The 17,982-nt window shown below is 37.3% G+C and overlaps 1 protein-coding gene across 2 annotated transcripts in view; it reads right to left on the bottom strand.

Annotated features, from left to right (window-relative positions):
- The window catches only part of LOC120714478 (astrotactin-2-like), a 285,359-nt gene that overhangs the window by 184,626 nt on the left and 82,751 nt on the right, over positions 1-17,982 (bottom strand). For both annotated transcript variants that reach the window (XM_040000717.1, XM_040000718.1), the window contains exon 3: positions 12,416-12,842. In XM_040000717.1, the coding sequence (XP_039856651.1) occupies positions 12,416-12,842 (427 nt within the window). The remainder of the gene's footprint in view (positions 1-12,415; positions 12,843-17,982) is intronic.

Below are 17,982 nucleotides of genomic sequence, written 5' to 3'. Positions count from 1 at the left end.
AATACCATGCAGTATTAGCCTGTGCTAGATAATTCCTACTTTTGTGTAACTTTCTTCTGACACAGTAAACAGCAATAATGAAGCACACTGGCCACCGTGTGTTTAAGCTCTTCTGTCTGGTTGTTAGCCTATTTAGTGATCCAATACTTATAAACATGTAATGACAAAAGCAATGTCAATTATGCAGCAGTATCAGTTGCTACATAACTGATATTAAACATTAATATCGATTATGCAACAAATGTACTTTTAACCTAAAATTAAAAGAGAACCGAATATGATGCTGTTGTTCATTGTTTACACACAGCTGTGTGACAAATTAAAGGAAAGTGGGGTACTGGTTGCGGGAACTGCTGTCCCATAAATCAGTTCCTAATCTATCACAGGTTTTTATTTGAGCTGAGCTCTAGTGTCCCATAGATAAGACATCATCTTTCTGGAAGAGACAGCTCTGGTTAGATGTTCCAAAACACAATTTTTAATCATAAAAGCATAAATAAAGCAAACGAATTAAGTAACAATATACAAATGGTTGACCCAAACCACGTCTAGCTATAGTAGTCAAGATACAGCATTGTGTACAGATGAGATCCCAGATGCCCAGAAGGCAGCCAAAATGCAGTTGACCTAAAGGTAGCCTAAGGGGGTAAAAAAAAATGAACTGCAACTTCAGTGTAAGTCTTAGGAAAATGGCAATATTGTATTCATTTGTTAAGAAGAAATATGTACTGATAATCAGTGCAAGAAAAAAAAAGGTTTTGTTCTGTATATCCGGTTCTTTCAAGTCCACCACTATACTGGACCCCAAAGGTTAAAGTGACCAGATGCATAATAGCCTTAGTGAGCTCCATTAGCTGTGACATTCATGCTAGTGTTTGGTCCTCATAGTCAGCAAACAAACAACAAGGGCGGGGAATCTGTTATATAGGCTTTGATCTGTCATGACTGAGGAGAAGTTGTGATACCATGTTTAAGGTTAACTGCTTGCATGCATATTTCATGGTTTAAAAGTCTTTATCTGTTTCTTTTTTTAGATCCCAAGGGAGAATAAATGTTAGAGAATAAAGAATAAATGCTAGGTCAAACAGAAGTGCTTAGAGCCACAGTCTCCTTGAAATAAATTTAATTTGTCTCGAAAGGTTGTCAGGAAACTTTCTCCTACATTTTCCCCTCGAAGAAACATACAAAATCTTAAAATAACAATTAAAAAAATGTAATTATAAAATTATGGATGTATACTTCAGTATTGTATACAACAGGAATGACAAAAATATGTTTGCCTGTACTTTTTTTCTGTTGTCTTTCTTCAGTATAATCTCTTCCTATTTTTTGGGTCGCTCTTCATTTCTCATTTCTGTCAGAGAAAACTATCAAGATATTTTATTCTGACATTTGTTTCTCCCTAGACCCCAAGTCCACCGGCTTCTCATTTTGAGTTCAATGTCAGCTAAAGCTCTGTTGCCTCAATTTTCTCCTTTTCATCTCCCTTATCTGCAGTTACTCCCTTATCAGTGCTGAGTATGTGTTAACAGTGTCTCATAAGCAGCGGATGTCAACAGCATGCTGCCTCAGTCAACTTATTCCTGGTGGTCTCATGATGCCCACTACAAGGCAATAACAATTCTCAATTTTCTGTTATTGTTCAGAAGCACAATTCTGCTTGTTTATGGTTTATGCAGGCTTTTGCAAAAGTGTGTATTAGCTGGCATGCAATTCCTTTTGTATATAAATATTTACAGATAGCTTAACTTCTACCCACTTTTACTTCCAACTTCCTCTTTATGGAGGAAGTAGTTGCATGGAAAGCAGAGCGGTTTGCACAGAGTGATCTCCAAACCCAGCTTTCACATTTAGACTGGACTTCATATTGATATAATGATAGTGAAAATGCTATCACACCAACTATTTTCATTACAGTCACAAAATAGGCTAATTCAAAACTTGTTAATAATTGACCTTACATACTAGCTAAATGTTAATATCTCAAAGACAAAATCTGTCCTTTTAAACTGCCATGACCATGGAAACTATCTGAGAGGAAAGTGTCTGAAGTGTCCACTCCAAACATACTGCAATCTGCCTGTTTCTCCTCCTCCATCTTCTGCAACTCACATTGTCTGGCTTCCCCTGGGAGCTCATTGTTGAGCAATCCACTAAAATAGGATCGAGGAAGGTAAAATATGCTGCAATTTGCTTTCTGATGGACATGTACTTGGTGTTCTCATTAGGTCGCAGTAAGGTGACAGGAAAGCATCACTACTCAGGCAAAAAAAAAAGCGCTAGCATTTGCAAACTATTCAGTGCCAACAGTGTTCATCAACAAATAAGTAAAATCAGTAAAAATAATTAACAAGATTTACTCAGATTGCTTTTTCTTTTGTTGATGGCATTTGGTGTGCTTTTCCGAACCTATTTTTGTAGAAACAAAATTCAACTAGAGTGTTAGATTTTATCTAAATTATTCCATTTTAACATTGACAAATTTGTCAGTAATTACAAAAGAAAGCTAGCAACACGAATTAGTAAAATGTTGGGATCATAACGCAGGCTGAATTGTCATTGTTAACTTAGGACAAGACGTTTGATTATTTTATCAAAATATTAAGTAAGGTGAAAATATTTTGAAAATAGTAGAACAAAATAATGGTGGTTGATGTTGTCACAATCACCAGGGCAGATTGCATAAACTAATGTATCATGACATTTTTTTTCCACAGCAAAACTTGATGGTAAATCACTAATTTGCAGAAGCAGAGGTTTCTAAAATTGTACCGCTGGGTAAAAATCTGATACAACCATGCCTGTACCTTGACAGAAAATGAAATCCAGCACCAGGAAGAGAAACATTTGTTCTGTCAGCAAAAAGTGCATTGAAGGATCAGCTCCTCCAACAAGCCAAATGAACAATGACTAGGCCATCTTCCACTAAATTGCTGATACAGCCCATGGGAATTACTGTTTGTGAGAAACTGAAACCTTTAACCATGACTCTTTGTCTATAAATAGTGCTTGACCCTATTTCTCTTAGGCTCAAAAGACATTTCCTCTCTGCGGAAAGTCAGTGAAACACAAGGCAACATTTTCAGGCTTCTCATCCATGTCCCATGCCCTGAGGCAGGTGGTGATAAAGCATGTATTGGAGCTTAGGAGATGGCTTGGGCTCTGTTTCTATACATGCACACTAAATTGTATCTTAGCAGCTGACAATAGGTTGCTGGTCCTATTATACCCCATTTCAATCCAAACTGCTTGTTATAAAGGTCATTTATAACAAGCAGTTTAGGCTGACTTGTCCAACATGAGTTTTCATGAACTGAAATCTGGTAGGGCCTCAGCATCCACATGACAGAAAACATAACAAACAAATAAAAAAATAACAGCAACAACAAAAACAAAAATCATGGATAGACCAAAACAATTGTTGTGGTATCTACTTTCAATTCAAGCCTACCTCTTTCACATACATGTTTTAACATCTAGAGTAAGTTATGTATCTTTCCTATTCTTAGCCATCCTGCCTAGAAGCCAAACAGCATTCATATTCACGGAGGCATGCAGTCACAAGGGAAATGACGGGAATATTTGTGTAGATCTTTAGACCCTACAAACCCCTGCCGCTTTAATTTGGAGAAAGTCTGCAGGAAGAAAAGAAGCTGAGAGCCCAAGAAATTAAATTCCTGCAGATTTCAATTTTTTTATTATGTTTCAGTCTCTTACTCACTTCCTCACATATTTTCTGTGCTTTTACCTCTGACACGCAGACGCACATGCAGACACGTGCACTTCCTCTAGTCACATCTCTATTCCCCTGGCTTTCTCTCGTCTTTCACAGCTTGGGGAGCAAATGGGTACAGAGAAGATCAATGGGGGTGAGTGGGATGGTTGTGTGGGGTTGTGGGTAGGGGTTGGATAGGGTAGGGAGTTCACACTAGCTCTGATTCCCACTGTGATTTAATACATTTGTCATTGTTTCAATATGAACAGTCCAGTGTAGCTGTCTGGGAAAGCCTTCACAGCAGTGCTTCTGGAAGTCTGACATGTACATGAGAGAGAGTAAAAGGTTAGACAGAAACAAAGGAAAAGACAAAAGTGTCAGAGAAGACAAGGGATCCAGACATGAATGAAGAATAGCTAAAAGGGAGCCTGAGAAGGGCAGAATAGATATGGGTAGACAATGGTCGCCACTGGTGTTAAAGAAAAAAGAAATGAAGTGATGACTAGAATGAGATGCAGATAAGAGACTCAGTAGGAAGAGCACAGTGGGGTGGAAAAGGGAAGGGATGATAATGATAAGCAAAATATTCAGAGACAAAGACAAATTCAAAAACACAGGGGAATAGCACAAAAAGGGTGAAATCTTCCTAGTTAAACAATGCTGAAACATTGATTTAAACTGTACATTGACGAGAATTAGAAGCCTTTACATCTACTGGGCAGTAAGATGTAATAATTATATAAAAATGCCTCAGTTTGTGAGATGAATATGCTTCAGAGGAACAAAATCCATGTTTGACTTTGACGTTAAGACAATACAAAATGAAAATGTTGTATGTTCAAAGAACATTTGAACATTCTCAACTACTTGAAAACATCTAATGTCCCATCGTTAGACACTTTCCCTTTCTGGTCTTTCCTTCTACTTGCATATTTTAAGGCCTGTGTTGCTTGCAGAGGCAAGAATAAAGTTCTATCTATAGCTTGGTTTTTGCCACGGGCCAGAATAAAATATGAATGTGTCTCCCCGTGCTGCGCCAGCTGAACATTGCAGGCCAAGCTCTGACCTCCAACTGCTCCAGACAGGCTGAACCTCCTGACTGGTAATCACAAATAAGTCTACGTCCCGACATTGAGGAACAAAACCTGGCTTACAATAATATTTTAGATGTCCTTATCCATTATGACACAAGACTCGAAAAAATGTTTGGATAAAGTATTCTGTGAGTAAATGTTTAATAAGTAACAATGCTACAGTCGCATGCAGCCTATTCCCAACAGGAAACACCAACTGAAAAGTATTTTTTGTGCTCAAGAAAAGCACAGGGCAGACTGAGAGCTGGAAATGATAAGCAAGATAAGACTTAAAGAAATAAATGGTAAATGGCCTGTATTTGTATAGCGCTTTACTTGGTCCTAAGGACCCCAAAGCACTTTACACTATACACAATCATCCACCCATTCACACACTGGTGATGGCAAGCTACAGTGTAGCCACAGCCACAGCCGCCCTGGGGCGCGCTGACATAGGCGAGGCTGCCGGACACTGGCGCGACTGGGCCCTCTGACCACCACCAGTAGACAACGGGTGAAGTGTCTTGCCCAAGGACACAACGACCGAGACTGTCGGAGCCGGGCTCGAACCGGCAACCTTCTGATTACAAGATGAACGCCCAACTCTTGAGCCACGATCGCCCCAAATAATGCTTTTGATTAAAGTAACTTTAAAAAGTCCTGGATTAGGTAAATTCTTCTTTTCTGTATACACTCTAACCTCTCTCAAAATGTACCTCTATAATGCTTTCTGAACACTTCTAAGTCCAAGTTTTTTAAGTGATATAACCTTGGGAGGGGTTTCTCATAACTACATTTAGCGTTTGGATGTTCTCACAGTATACCTTTAGTGGTTTGTGGTATTGTGAGAATATCTTAAAGAGACTTTCATGATTTTCCCAGCATAGACTAGTGGGGGCAGCATGGTGGCAAGGTGGTTAGCACTGTTGTCTCGCATGTCTCGAGTCCAAAGGCATGCAGCTAGTTGGGATAGGTTAATTGGAAACTGTAAATTGCCCGTGGGTGTGAATATGAGTGTGAATGGTTGTCTGTGTCTGACCTGTCCAGGGTGTACCCTCTAAGCCTTGCGGCAGTCGCGGCAGATGGCTGCCCTCCCTGAGCCCGGTTCTGCCAGATTTTTCTTCCTGTTAAAAGGGAGTTTTCCCTTCCCACTGTTGCCAAAGTGCTTGTCATAGGGGGGTTGTCTGATTGTTGGGGTTTCTTTTTATTATTGTGAAGTCTTTACCTTGCAATATTAAGCGTTTTGAGGTGACTGTTGTTGTGATTTGTGGCCATATAAATAAAACTGATTTGAATTGAACTGAATTGAATAGTAACTCCTACCTTACCAGTAACTTTAAAAATTGTCAGAGGACCTCTGAGCAAGGAAAGGACTGACCTCAGTGAGTGAGTGTTGTTAGGTATGACCCATTGTTTCAAAATGTGTTTGTTTAAAACAAAAGAAAGAAAGAAGGAAAAACACTCTTTCTTATGTCGTAGTATAATGGATATGGTTTGTGAAACAGATAGGCCTAAACTTTGTATTTATTCTCTGTTAATAAAGTAAGTAATTATGAATCCTACTTTATGTATGTCTACAAAAGGTTTTTACACTGTTCTAATCGCGTTTTGGGATAACATTTAATGGCTAACATGGGACCACCTGTTAGAGGTCATGGAGCATGCAAGTGACATTGTGACTACTGTTATTGTTGTAGAAGGCATTAGGCTGATAGCCAGTCTAACATTAACGTAAAAGTCCATAATTTGATTGTGTGTGTAGAGCCCTGTTGTTTCTGGCTTTTGGAGACTGAAGAGATCATTTTGTGTGTGCATTATGAATCCAACATAGTGACTTGTGTTGTAACTTTAAATAGAATATAGAGACAAACTGTTCCAGGGTTAACCCCACTTTCTGTGTAGATCTCTTGTGTTATTTTTCATATTTAGAACATCCTTATAGTAAACATAATGGTTATAATATAATCACAAAACCATTAACTCTGGATATGTTCAATTGCCATACTATTATTCTTTTTTTATGATTATTAATGACACCCAGTGATTGCACAGTCAGGCAGTGATGGGGTGTCTCCATGGTAAAATGATGTTTAACTTTTGACAGTTTCCAAAGACAATGAATATTAGCAATTATTTCCAGATCTTGCCTGAGAGTTGCTAAGAAATTTCCAGCACATGTAGGAGCGGAAATGAAGCAGAAAAAACATTATGCAAATATAATTATGATAGGGTGCCAATTTATCACACACTCAGATAATTTATCACACCCAGAAACAATTCAGTTAATTTAATATGCTGCAAGCAATAGTATTCCACAAAGTGCAATTGACCAAAGGCAGGCTGAGGAGAACAGCTGCAGTTCTGGATTTGTCTCCAATAAGCTAAAATGGAGTACCTGTTTATTTACCATTTTAAAAAGAGGTACATACAGAAGATTTAAGGTTATATACTAAAACTTTCACAACTTGATCTTTCACACTGGAATAAACTTCTTAAATAATTAGTGTTTATTGTTTTGCAGATCTGAATTCCATTTCAGAAATGTATTCTTAAAAATGCATTTTAGAAATGTATTTCTGACCTAAGTTGTAATTTCAAATATTATATGAATTATTTAAGATTAGGATTTTAGTGTCTGTTGTGCTATTTTTACATTTATTTTCCTACTTTGTTTTTTTTTTTTCCTATTTCCTTACCAATAATTTTAATGGACAGACTGTTGGGAATCATGGCAGCACAGAAACATATTGATGGCTGTGGGTGACCAGCCTTAACCACATTTCAAAAGAGTCTCATAAAGATGGCTCACGAGATGGCATGTGATCGACCACCATGTATTGATTTAGTGCTTACAAACTCCTTTCTGCAGGCATTTTTTTTTGTCTGGCCCTGACAAAGGCTTCATGTTGGATCAGATTACTAAGGCTTCATTTCTCAATGAGTTGCTATACACGGATTTACTGGTTTCTAGTTCCTTATTTTTTCTTTGCTGCTCAAAATGATCTCATCAGCTGCTGCACTGTGCATGGGGGGATTTGCTCATCTTGTGCTCCTCTGAAACTTCCTTACTAAACAATGCACCAGAAATTGTGGGAGACTGATGAATCTGACACAGGCCTTTTTCACACTGGAGTGGGCAAGAATGACTAGAAGTTTTTTAATCTAGCCTAGAGCTCAAAAATCTCATTTCAGTACACATTTATTGGATTTTTTGACTTACAAAATCTTAGTCTTTGAACATGTGCATCCTTAATCTTCATCATGGGATGTTTTTGTAGACTTGTGCATGCTATAGTGTGCTTTATATTGTATGTGTTTGTTGAAATACGTCACATTCATCTTACTGTGATAAATTCACATCATTAACAACACACAGCTTTACTGCTTTCTGTGGATGGGGGATAGGAAGAATGTGAAGTCTTGTCATGATTCCCATCTATTTATCACGAGGAAGGAGAGCGAGCTTGAATCAGTATTAATCAAAACATTACCCCAAGGTAGCTTGACTGTGCCAAGCTGGCATCCATTTCCCATTAATGATGTCACATTAGTGATCTGAAGCCCGACACTAGATTATTACTCTGAGTTCAATTAAGGCTCAGTAAACACTTAATAACTTTGGCAGTGAATATGGAGTTGTTGATGACAATAATAACAATACTTCCTTTTTTCCCTTTTAAATCCTACTTGGTTTCAAGTGGGTGAGTGCAGCCCCAATAATGAAGGACTTTAAGAATGCACAGTTAAGACTATATGTGAAATAGATGTCAAAGTTTTTGCCAGACTTTACCTAGTTATTACTGCAATAAATAACAAAGAGCCACATGCCTATATGATTCAACGCTGCTTTCCTTGAGGACACTGAGAAGTCTTGGATACAGTAATTACTGTTTTGTGGTTTCGTTGTAATATTTAGAAACAGTTATATATTTTGCTAGATGTTTTCTGGTCCTGTGTTCTTGCTATAGAAAAAAAAAAAGTGGGAAAAGAAACATTAACTTACAGATCCATTATTCTTGGAAAAAATGTGCTTTTACTCAGATTGGGGGTAGCGGCTCCATAGGGGGCAGGGAACTTAAAAATCTACTGTAGCAGCAGGATCTTCTGTCTAAATGCATTCTTCTCTTTTGTCTATTTTAAGCAAAACTTAGCCACATATCTGAAGATGTAAAATCTAAGTATCATCCCGGTGATTCTCAGTGGGTTACATGTGCTGTCCAAGGCTTCATCAGTGTTTACAACTGAAATAAATACAAAGTAACTCCATTCAGCAGTTTTTGCAAGCAACATAACTTCACTAAAAGGAATAAAAGGCCCAACAGGAAGTAATATGGACTATTAAAACATAATAGAATCTTCAATTTGCGTTTAATGTTTCTTTTTGCTAATGAGATCCCATTACTAGTGAGTGAGAACTGATATAAAGCTATAATCTTAACATCTGACTAGCAGCATTGTACTTGCCTTAAAATTAAGCCTCAGCTATTTTAAGACCATTTTTTTTATTATATCAGAAATTATGTTCTGCTTTTTATCCACCAAGGAGGCAAAGCCTTAACCAGCGAAGCTATGTTGACAGTTTTGTTTGCCTGTTTGTGTGGTGTCTCAGTGTCAGATTAAACAAAACTAAAAAATATGAAAGAAAATGAATAAAGAAAACTTCCACGCCTAATTTAATGAAAATGGTGGAGGATGAGCAAAGGAAGAAATCAATACATTGTTTTGAATCTGGATACTCATGTTTAGTATATTACCATTATGCATGCCCATCCAGTGTGCCAAATGTAATCATTTTAATCCACATAATGCATTTTGCCAATCACAAATGTGTTAATGTAGAATTTGTAGCAGTGATATGCGTCATGAGAACACATTTTTATCTCCAATACAAAATTCTCCTGTGGTGTCTAAGACATCTTAAAACATTTTAATGGTTTTGTTTAAGGACTCGTGCCATGCTAGGGAAATATTGGGGTCTGACTTAAAGCACAGAAAATATAGAGCTACTTAAAACACAGGTTTGTTTGAAACTGCTATACTTTATGACTATAAATCCCCGTCCTCTTTTTGTAGATATCCTTTCCAAAAATGTAAGGTGAACAACGATAACAAAAAATATTATTTACTCTAAACTTTAGTTACCTTCTCGCCATAGACATTGATACAAGCTTTTCTATAAAAAACATACGTTTGTTTTGTTCTTTTAGTTATTGCATTCAGTCAGAGAATAATGTGACCTTGAAAGTTACTTTCAAAATAAGTGAGATACATTACTACCGAGCCTGTTAGTGCACTGTTCATGGATGAACCAGTGAGGTGAATGCATTCTGCTGCTTACCTCTGCTCCAGAGTGTGTGTTAGATAGGACTAACAAGAGTCATTTTAAATGGAAATTGGATGGATTTGCTTGTTATTAATGTGAAGACCAGTGGCCCCATCCCAGATGCCCTCAGGACTGTGTTGGCAGAGCAGCGGTGTGAGTCCTAGGCCAGTCACTGAATATCTGAAGTAGTTAGTCACCCCTTGGACTTCTAATGCATTTGGTTTTGGGGAAATTATATTCTGAGAATAAAGCTTTTGTGGTTTTAATCTTGTATGTTTGCATATAGACACATTAAAGGTTAATGCATGAGTCAACAAACTAGTTGGGCCATTGAAGAAAATGAAAACATGCAAGGGCTAGGTTAATAAGTACATGGCAAATTCTGTGAAAACAAGTAGTAGACTAAATTTTAATTAATCTATTAAATTAGACACATAGTGCAGCCAAAACCCAATAAACAATGCCAGCCACAAAGAACTTCACTATGCTTTTATGGTTGACAGTAATGAACCACAGTACAATCACATAACCCTTTGTCCTCTAGACAGACATATTGAGCCTGTAGGCTTGGGCCATTTTATCCCACTGGGAGGTAGTTGTTGACCATCCAAAACAAAGCATTAGTCACATTAGCAATTTATCACCGTCCACCATTAGCTCATTTTCCTGTCAGTCTCTCTACTAAATACAAAGAACAGTGCACTTCAAGTCAGTTGTTTCTGAGAGAGTATCTCCATTTAAATCTAAGACTATGGAAGATTTCGAATAAGTTTAGTTTTATACCAAATTTTAACAATTTGATATTATTAAAAGACTGGTTTCCTAAATTACAACTTTGATAATTTTTTTGATAACAACAAATTTACAAAAGAAACACCTGCTTGGTATGGGTGTTTTTGGATAAGGGCTGCTTTATTTGAGACCACATATATGTGATCTAAAAGAGACTGAGAGGAGAGGATGAATTGCTAGCCCAGTACACTAAAAATGTCAAGGATAAATGAATAGAGGTAGATCTTAATTTTAAATTGGTCACTTTTATGGATGAATCATGTCTTTAAATTTCTGTAGCTGAAAGATTAATAGCTCGTGAATCTGTCTCTATAGTTAATCTAAGGAATTCAAAGAATTGGAGATTAAATTGATGTAAATGTGAATATGGACATTTGTGTGTGAAAGTACTATATCCTAGAGTTTTGCAATTACAGTGAGTTCAGGTCAGTGTTTTGTTCAAAACTCTAGACATAATGATATTTTATCATCTTATTAATTTTTCCTCTATAAAAAACAAATGCTGAAACTGCATCAAACAACAGGTTTTCCATAGATTTCCCTTCTATAAATGTTTTTAAAACATAGACCAGTACTTAAATAGGATGATTTAAATGAATTAAAATATCCATCAACTTCATAATTCTGAGGATTTTTAGCATGTTAATTGATTTAAATTTGTGATACAGAACAAATAACCAAGGAAACCTACAATTAGTTACTGCAGTCCAACAGAGAAGGTTTGTGAGGGTACTGTAAACAAATACTTTATGCATAGCTTGAAATAACGATGTTTGCAGTGGAGTTTTAAATTTTATTGCCTAAAAAAAGTTTCATCATTACTTTATACGAAACATATTTATCTTGCTCAAAGTGGAGACCCATGACTCTTTTTACCAGGGATTAAAAAGCCGCCCACTGACACAAGTCAGCATTTAATTGACGTGACAAGTGGCCTCTGTCGCTTGACCTTCACAAATGATGTTAAATGACAGTACATTAGATTTGAACTTGATACATATAGTAGGTGAATGGACAGATATGACAGCCAAGAAGCAGCAGTGTATGTTTGAGACTGTGGCTTCCTTATTTTAGTAGGAAACAGTAGGACCAACTTAAAGATAGTATCGTTGCAAATGTTAGATGATGGCAGGAATCATACAAAACTACTTATTTTTCTGAAAAAATATAAGCAGTACATGCTGTGCAATCAACAACATGGGTGGGCTGGCCTTAGCCAAGTGAAATGTCCATGCTGAGTAATCTAAGCACCTGGCACAGAGACACTCTATGGATGTACAAAACATGCTCATAAAAGCAGCACAGCTACCACTGAGCACGACACATTTCCTATGACACCTGCCATTTCTTTTTTTAGTATGTTGCTCACAGCTGCATGATAGGAACAAAACCAACATCATGCAGTTAATATGACAGGGATCCCATAAATCTTAATTTCATGCGTGCAGTGTTCATATTTCCATAATTCTAATTTCATTTTCAAGGAGAATGTCTTTCAGACAACCAACCTACCTCGTTTGTCAAAATTATGCTTAATATCGTCTTCTTTGCACATCATATCTTGATGTCCTTGGATGCCAACTCCATAGTCATCTAGGACCTTCCCATCACTAAGCTTGTTGTGGATCTGGTTGGGTGTGGAGTTAAGTGAGTGCCCGCCTGCGTCCACCTCGTCATCACAGTCGTAATCGTCAAGAATTGGAGTCTCACGAATAGGCATTCCAATGACAGAGCTGCCATGCTGGTGTGTGCTACGAGAACCCCGATAACTGTCACGGCCCTGCGGTCCGAGCAGAACGGAGGGAATGTAGTGGATCTCGTGTGTGGCCTCGGTACTTGCACTCTTTTGGGGGATACGGCGACGCTTGCACCATCGATGGCGGGTATACAGCACAAGGGTGAAAAGGAGGATTAGGAGGAGGAGTGCAATGAGGCCTCCCTGGATAAAAGTAAAACAAAGGAGAAAAAGACTGAATATCAGGAAGGCACACAACGACAACTCTTAATGAGAGCAAATTCAGAGAACTTAAGATATTTTACTGGTAACCAGCTTTAATTTTACAAACTGCAAAATAAAGAGAGGGCTTTGCATCTTATAATAACAATTATAATCACCGCCTCAGTGCCAGTTATATTAGGCTGAATGCCAATTAGCACAATTTGCCAGCTAATAAAGGAGGTCTGGCAATCAACACTTTGACATGAGAGTTCTCAAAGCAACATGAGGCTAACAGAGTTCTGAGAAAGTCTATTTGTACCAGTCTTTAAAAATAACAATAATCTCACACTGTGGAGAAAAGGGTATTGCAAGTTTGATGTAATCAACAAGCATGTCACATTTTCACAAATTTAATGTATGTATACTCAATGTGTTAATATGAATGGTAACTAGGCTTCTATGTTCTATCTCCAGTCTCTATGAGACAACACAAGCTGATGAGGGGCGAAAGTATTTTATACATGAAAGAGGAAGAAAACAGAGCATAGCCCTATAGCAATGAAGACATCAGCAAGCCATTAGAAGATAGGAAGGCTACAGATACATGTAACACACTGTATTCGGCACATGGAATACAGTGAACTGAACTGAACATGTACAGCAGATATAAAACACAATAAAAATAAATAATACTAAAAACTACCACAAACCAAACTCTGCAGTTCTCAGGAATCATTTTACATCATGAGTTGCAAATCAAATCAATAAAGTGAATAAATGATTTGCATTATACTATGTACATGCCACTGCTGTTTCCATTCCTTATTTGAAGTCTCACTAACAACTACAGACAGAAGTTCAGCATAAATAATTTTCTTTGTAGCAATGTTGCATCTCAACCCCCCTCGGAATGAGCACACATACCAATACACAAAGGTTATTAGCCTGTTTTGCACTCTCTTTCTTCCCTAAGCCCTTACTATACCCCTGTAAATTCACCAAGGAGCATCACATTTCTCCAAGGTTCATTCAATATCTGACCACAGAAACATCAAACACCGCGCCATACGCAGTTGTTGGATGATAACGTAAATCCATATGCACAGACAGAATGGTTGGAAGTACCGGAGGGCATGACTTATTCTTTGATTTTTCACACTGGCCCCCAATAGGTGAGACGTAATATTGAATTCTGCAAGACATAGTTACCTAAGGGTGATAAATTTATAATGTCAGACAGAAAACACAGCGTCAGCATTTTTCCAAGTACATAAATAACAGTGCGGCTATATTTACAAAATTATACGGGCACATGCACATATACATGCACAAATAGGAACACAGAAAATCATATGCACACACACACACACACACACACACACACACACACACACACACACACACACAGAGTAATAAATAAAAACCACAAGGGTTCATTCATCACAACATTTAAAATTCCATCTTCATGACTGAAAACAAACCCCTTTCAAATTAGAACTCATGCACTGCCGAGTGTCCATAAATCAAATATGCTGAGGGGTGAGGCAGCAGAGAGGACTAGTATCATACACATGCTTGTCCATTAATCTCCAAAAGGATGGCAGCTTTGGAGAAATATATTCTCAAATTCCCCTTAGTATTTTTCGTCTGCAATGGTTTCCTCTAAACAACAGGAAAAAAAATAGACTTACATTTAATTTTAGGCACAGGGTAATAATGGTGTCACATTCGATGGTTTGGTAGGACAACCATTAAATGATTGTCAAAAATGAAAATAATATGGATAAAATGCTGCCTAAAACATTTACATAGATAGGTATTAGTTCACCTCAATATCCACTTAAAGTGAAATTAAAATATTAATTGTCACTTTCTATGAAAATGTGATTACACACTCTACAGTGGATCTATATAGTATAACATAATTTGCCATGAAAACCCATAATTATCCCACTTAAATTAAAAAAAAAAGTGCTGATCTATAATGAAGTGTCAGGTGGTTGCTATCTGCACACTGTGGAAACTACAAGTGAAACTGGGTTTTGAAAAGAAATTGTATTTCCTGTTGTTGTAGTAGGTCTACAGAAATCCATCATATTCTGTGGTATTTTTTGTAGTGCGGCTGCCATGTGAGGAGAACATATCTCTGAAAAATGGGAAAACAGACAAAAGGCCAAAACTTTGAATTTATAAAAAAGCATAAGGAGATATATTTTTATAACAACGGAAAAACTCAGAGCTGAAATAAAAGGCTTGAGCACTGTGTGGAATGATAGATCTCTCCAGAGGTCCACGGAAGGATTAAAAACCATTACTAAAGCATTTGATGGATGTATGTATCAAAATATCTAGTTAAACTTAGCACATCCGGTCAAGCAAGTGATTACGTGCTAATATGAAAATATCTAGCGGAGCCTGCACCTACTGAACTTGATTTTTTGTCGACAGCAGATGTCTCCTCTCGTCATCTGAACCATCTCTGTGAAAGTTGTCCTTAAGGAGTCCTTAAAGGAGTTATAAAAATGTTATTCACACTGCACTTTAACTCCTCAACATCACACATGTATGCTGACGTGATTAACAAGAGAAAACCTTTCTGCTGAGATGATAAATCACAGTGTAACTTGTTCATTTTGCTTGCGGCTTGTGCAATGTGCACGTGCAAACAGCTCCTCCAGTTTTTGTTTACAGAACCTGCACGCGTCCATGAACATGAGAGAAACTACAGACTCCATTGTTTCACAGTACAATGCTTTCCTGAGACATAAGGTGAGAGATTGATTTCACTTTGGTATGTTTTAATTAATGCCTATTTTTAGATTTGACTGGGTAAGTACTGCTTGTCATCATGTTGGATCACCAACTATTATGGGAATACTGGAAAATACTGGAAGACTCTCTGAAAAGTTGCATTGGTGAACTTGTCTTTCAAATACTTTTTTCTTTACCTTTCTATTTTTCTCTCTCAAATTTCCCTCATCATCTAATCTCACAGCAATTTTCTCTGCACTTCCCACTGTTCCCACTTTTTCTCTCTCTCTTGCTTGATTACTATATGTCTCTCAGTTTCCATTCTCCCTCATGTTTGATCACATTTTTTCTCTACTCTTCACTACAACAGCCATATAAATTCATAGTGGCAGATGTAGCCATGAGGGAAAATGGGTTTTGTGTTCATCTTCAAACCCTACAAATCCCTGCTGCTTTAGTCCTAAATGACTTTACAGGAAGGAGAGTGGCTGCAAGCCCCATATTTCTACACTTTTCTGAAGATTTAGTGCAGTTCGTGATTATTTTCCTTACTTTGCATTTCTTTTTTCTATTGCTCCTAAATTACTTTGTGTTATTCTTTCTTTTTACCTTTTACTTTTCTCTCTGTAACATCACCCTTTAGCTTTTTATTAGTCTTTTTGCTCTTGGCCCCGACTTTTTTTTTGCCTTTCATTCCCCTAACCTCACGTTTTCTCTGTACTAGCTACTAGATCATGTTCCCTCCTTCCTTTCATGTTCCCCTGTCAAGCTTGATTACCACCATTACATCCCTTCTCAGTTACTCCTTATTCTCTTTCTTCAGCAGACTGAATTGAATATAGCTATAGACACCAGCACTGAATTATTAAACAATTTTACAAACCTTTTTTTTTCCCAATTGAGAAAGTAACAAATTTACCCTGACTAAACTGACTAAACCCTGACTAAAAATTAACATAATTATCCCCAGATATATACATCTTTAATTTTTAAAAAGGTATTCCCACCTTTAGGATGAAAATAAAACACACATCAATAATATAATAAATGACAAAGAGACAATATTTAAAATTAAAATAACGAATAAACCATTTGTGTAATAATCACAAATGTTGCTCTTGTTTTAAAAATCAAGCCAAACAGCAAACCAATACAAAGCTAATCTAATTTTCTTAATAGTAGATAAGAACACCAATGACAACAACATTTGTCAGAGATTGTGGATGTTAAGTTTTGTTGCTTTTTGCTTCTATGCAACTATGTTGCTACTGTATGGTCGGAATTGAGAAGAACATCTCAGGAGGATGACCTATGGCATTTATAAGCCACAAGTCATGCTCTGACACGGTTTGGCAGTCTACCTACCAATATTGATGGAGATTGACTCAGCCATATAATATTACTGGTGAGGAAAAAAAAGAAGATGTGAGTCCATTCTGTTATCACTAATGACAACTATTAGGGTCTCTAATTAATGTAGCAAACCTATGACATTCTGGAATCATGGACTGCAATATACCACAACCTCGTCTTAGAAAATCTTTCCACCAACAGAATGGCCTAATAATAATAATAATAATAATGGATTGGATTTATATAGCGCTTTTCAAGGCACCCAAAGCACTTTACAATGCCACTATTCATTCACTCTCACATTCACACACCGGTGGAGGCAAGCTACAGTTGTAGCCACAGCTGCCCTGGGGCAGACTGACAGAAGCGAGGCTGCCATATCGCGCCATCGGCCCCTCTGGCCATCACCAGTAGGCGGTAGGGTAAAGTGTCTTGCCCAAGGACACAACGACCAGGACAGAGAGCCCGGGGATCGAACCGGTGACCTTCCGGTTACAGATACGCTTCCCAACCCCCTGAGCCACGGTCGCCTAAGACCTCGAATGCTGCCCACATAGTGCATGTTACTTGCAAACAACACCACCTCCAGTTGTGAAAAACGTGTATATCTTTTATAGTAAACTGGTCAAAACAGTTAAATAATAGCATAATTTTACTGTTATTTAGTAGTTAAATTTCAGTGTGTTCAAAAACTAAAAAGAAGAGAAAACATATGTACAAGGAAAACCAGAAGTAAGATTGAAAATAAGAAGAATAAGAAGAAAAATAAGAAGAAATATGGTGCACAGTTGACAATTGACTATATCAGAAACAAACAGTTAAGTAAAGCAAAGTAAAGCCATATATGAGAAACTAAGAATAAAACACATGAGAAAAGCAATTTTTGAATATTGCATGAAAGAGGAAACTGATTAAAGACAAGCAGAATACTGAACTGAATAGATTGGACAATATACCAAGTGACATGGAGTCAGTTCCTTTTTATTAACTGGAAATCCATGTTGAATTGTGGTTATTTGCACCACTGACACACCCA

Source organism: Simochromis diagramma, unplaced genomic scaffold (genome assembly GCF_900408965.1).
Source record: "Simochromis diagramma unplaced genomic scaffold, fSimDia1.1 OVJJ01000596.1, whole genome shotgun sequence".
NCBI classification, from domain to species: Eukaryota; Metazoa; Chordata; class Actinopteri; order Cichliformes; family Cichlidae; genus Simochromis; species Simochromis diagramma.
Note: the sequence above shows the minus strand (reverse complement) of the source record. Positions and strands in the feature narration are given on the sequence as shown.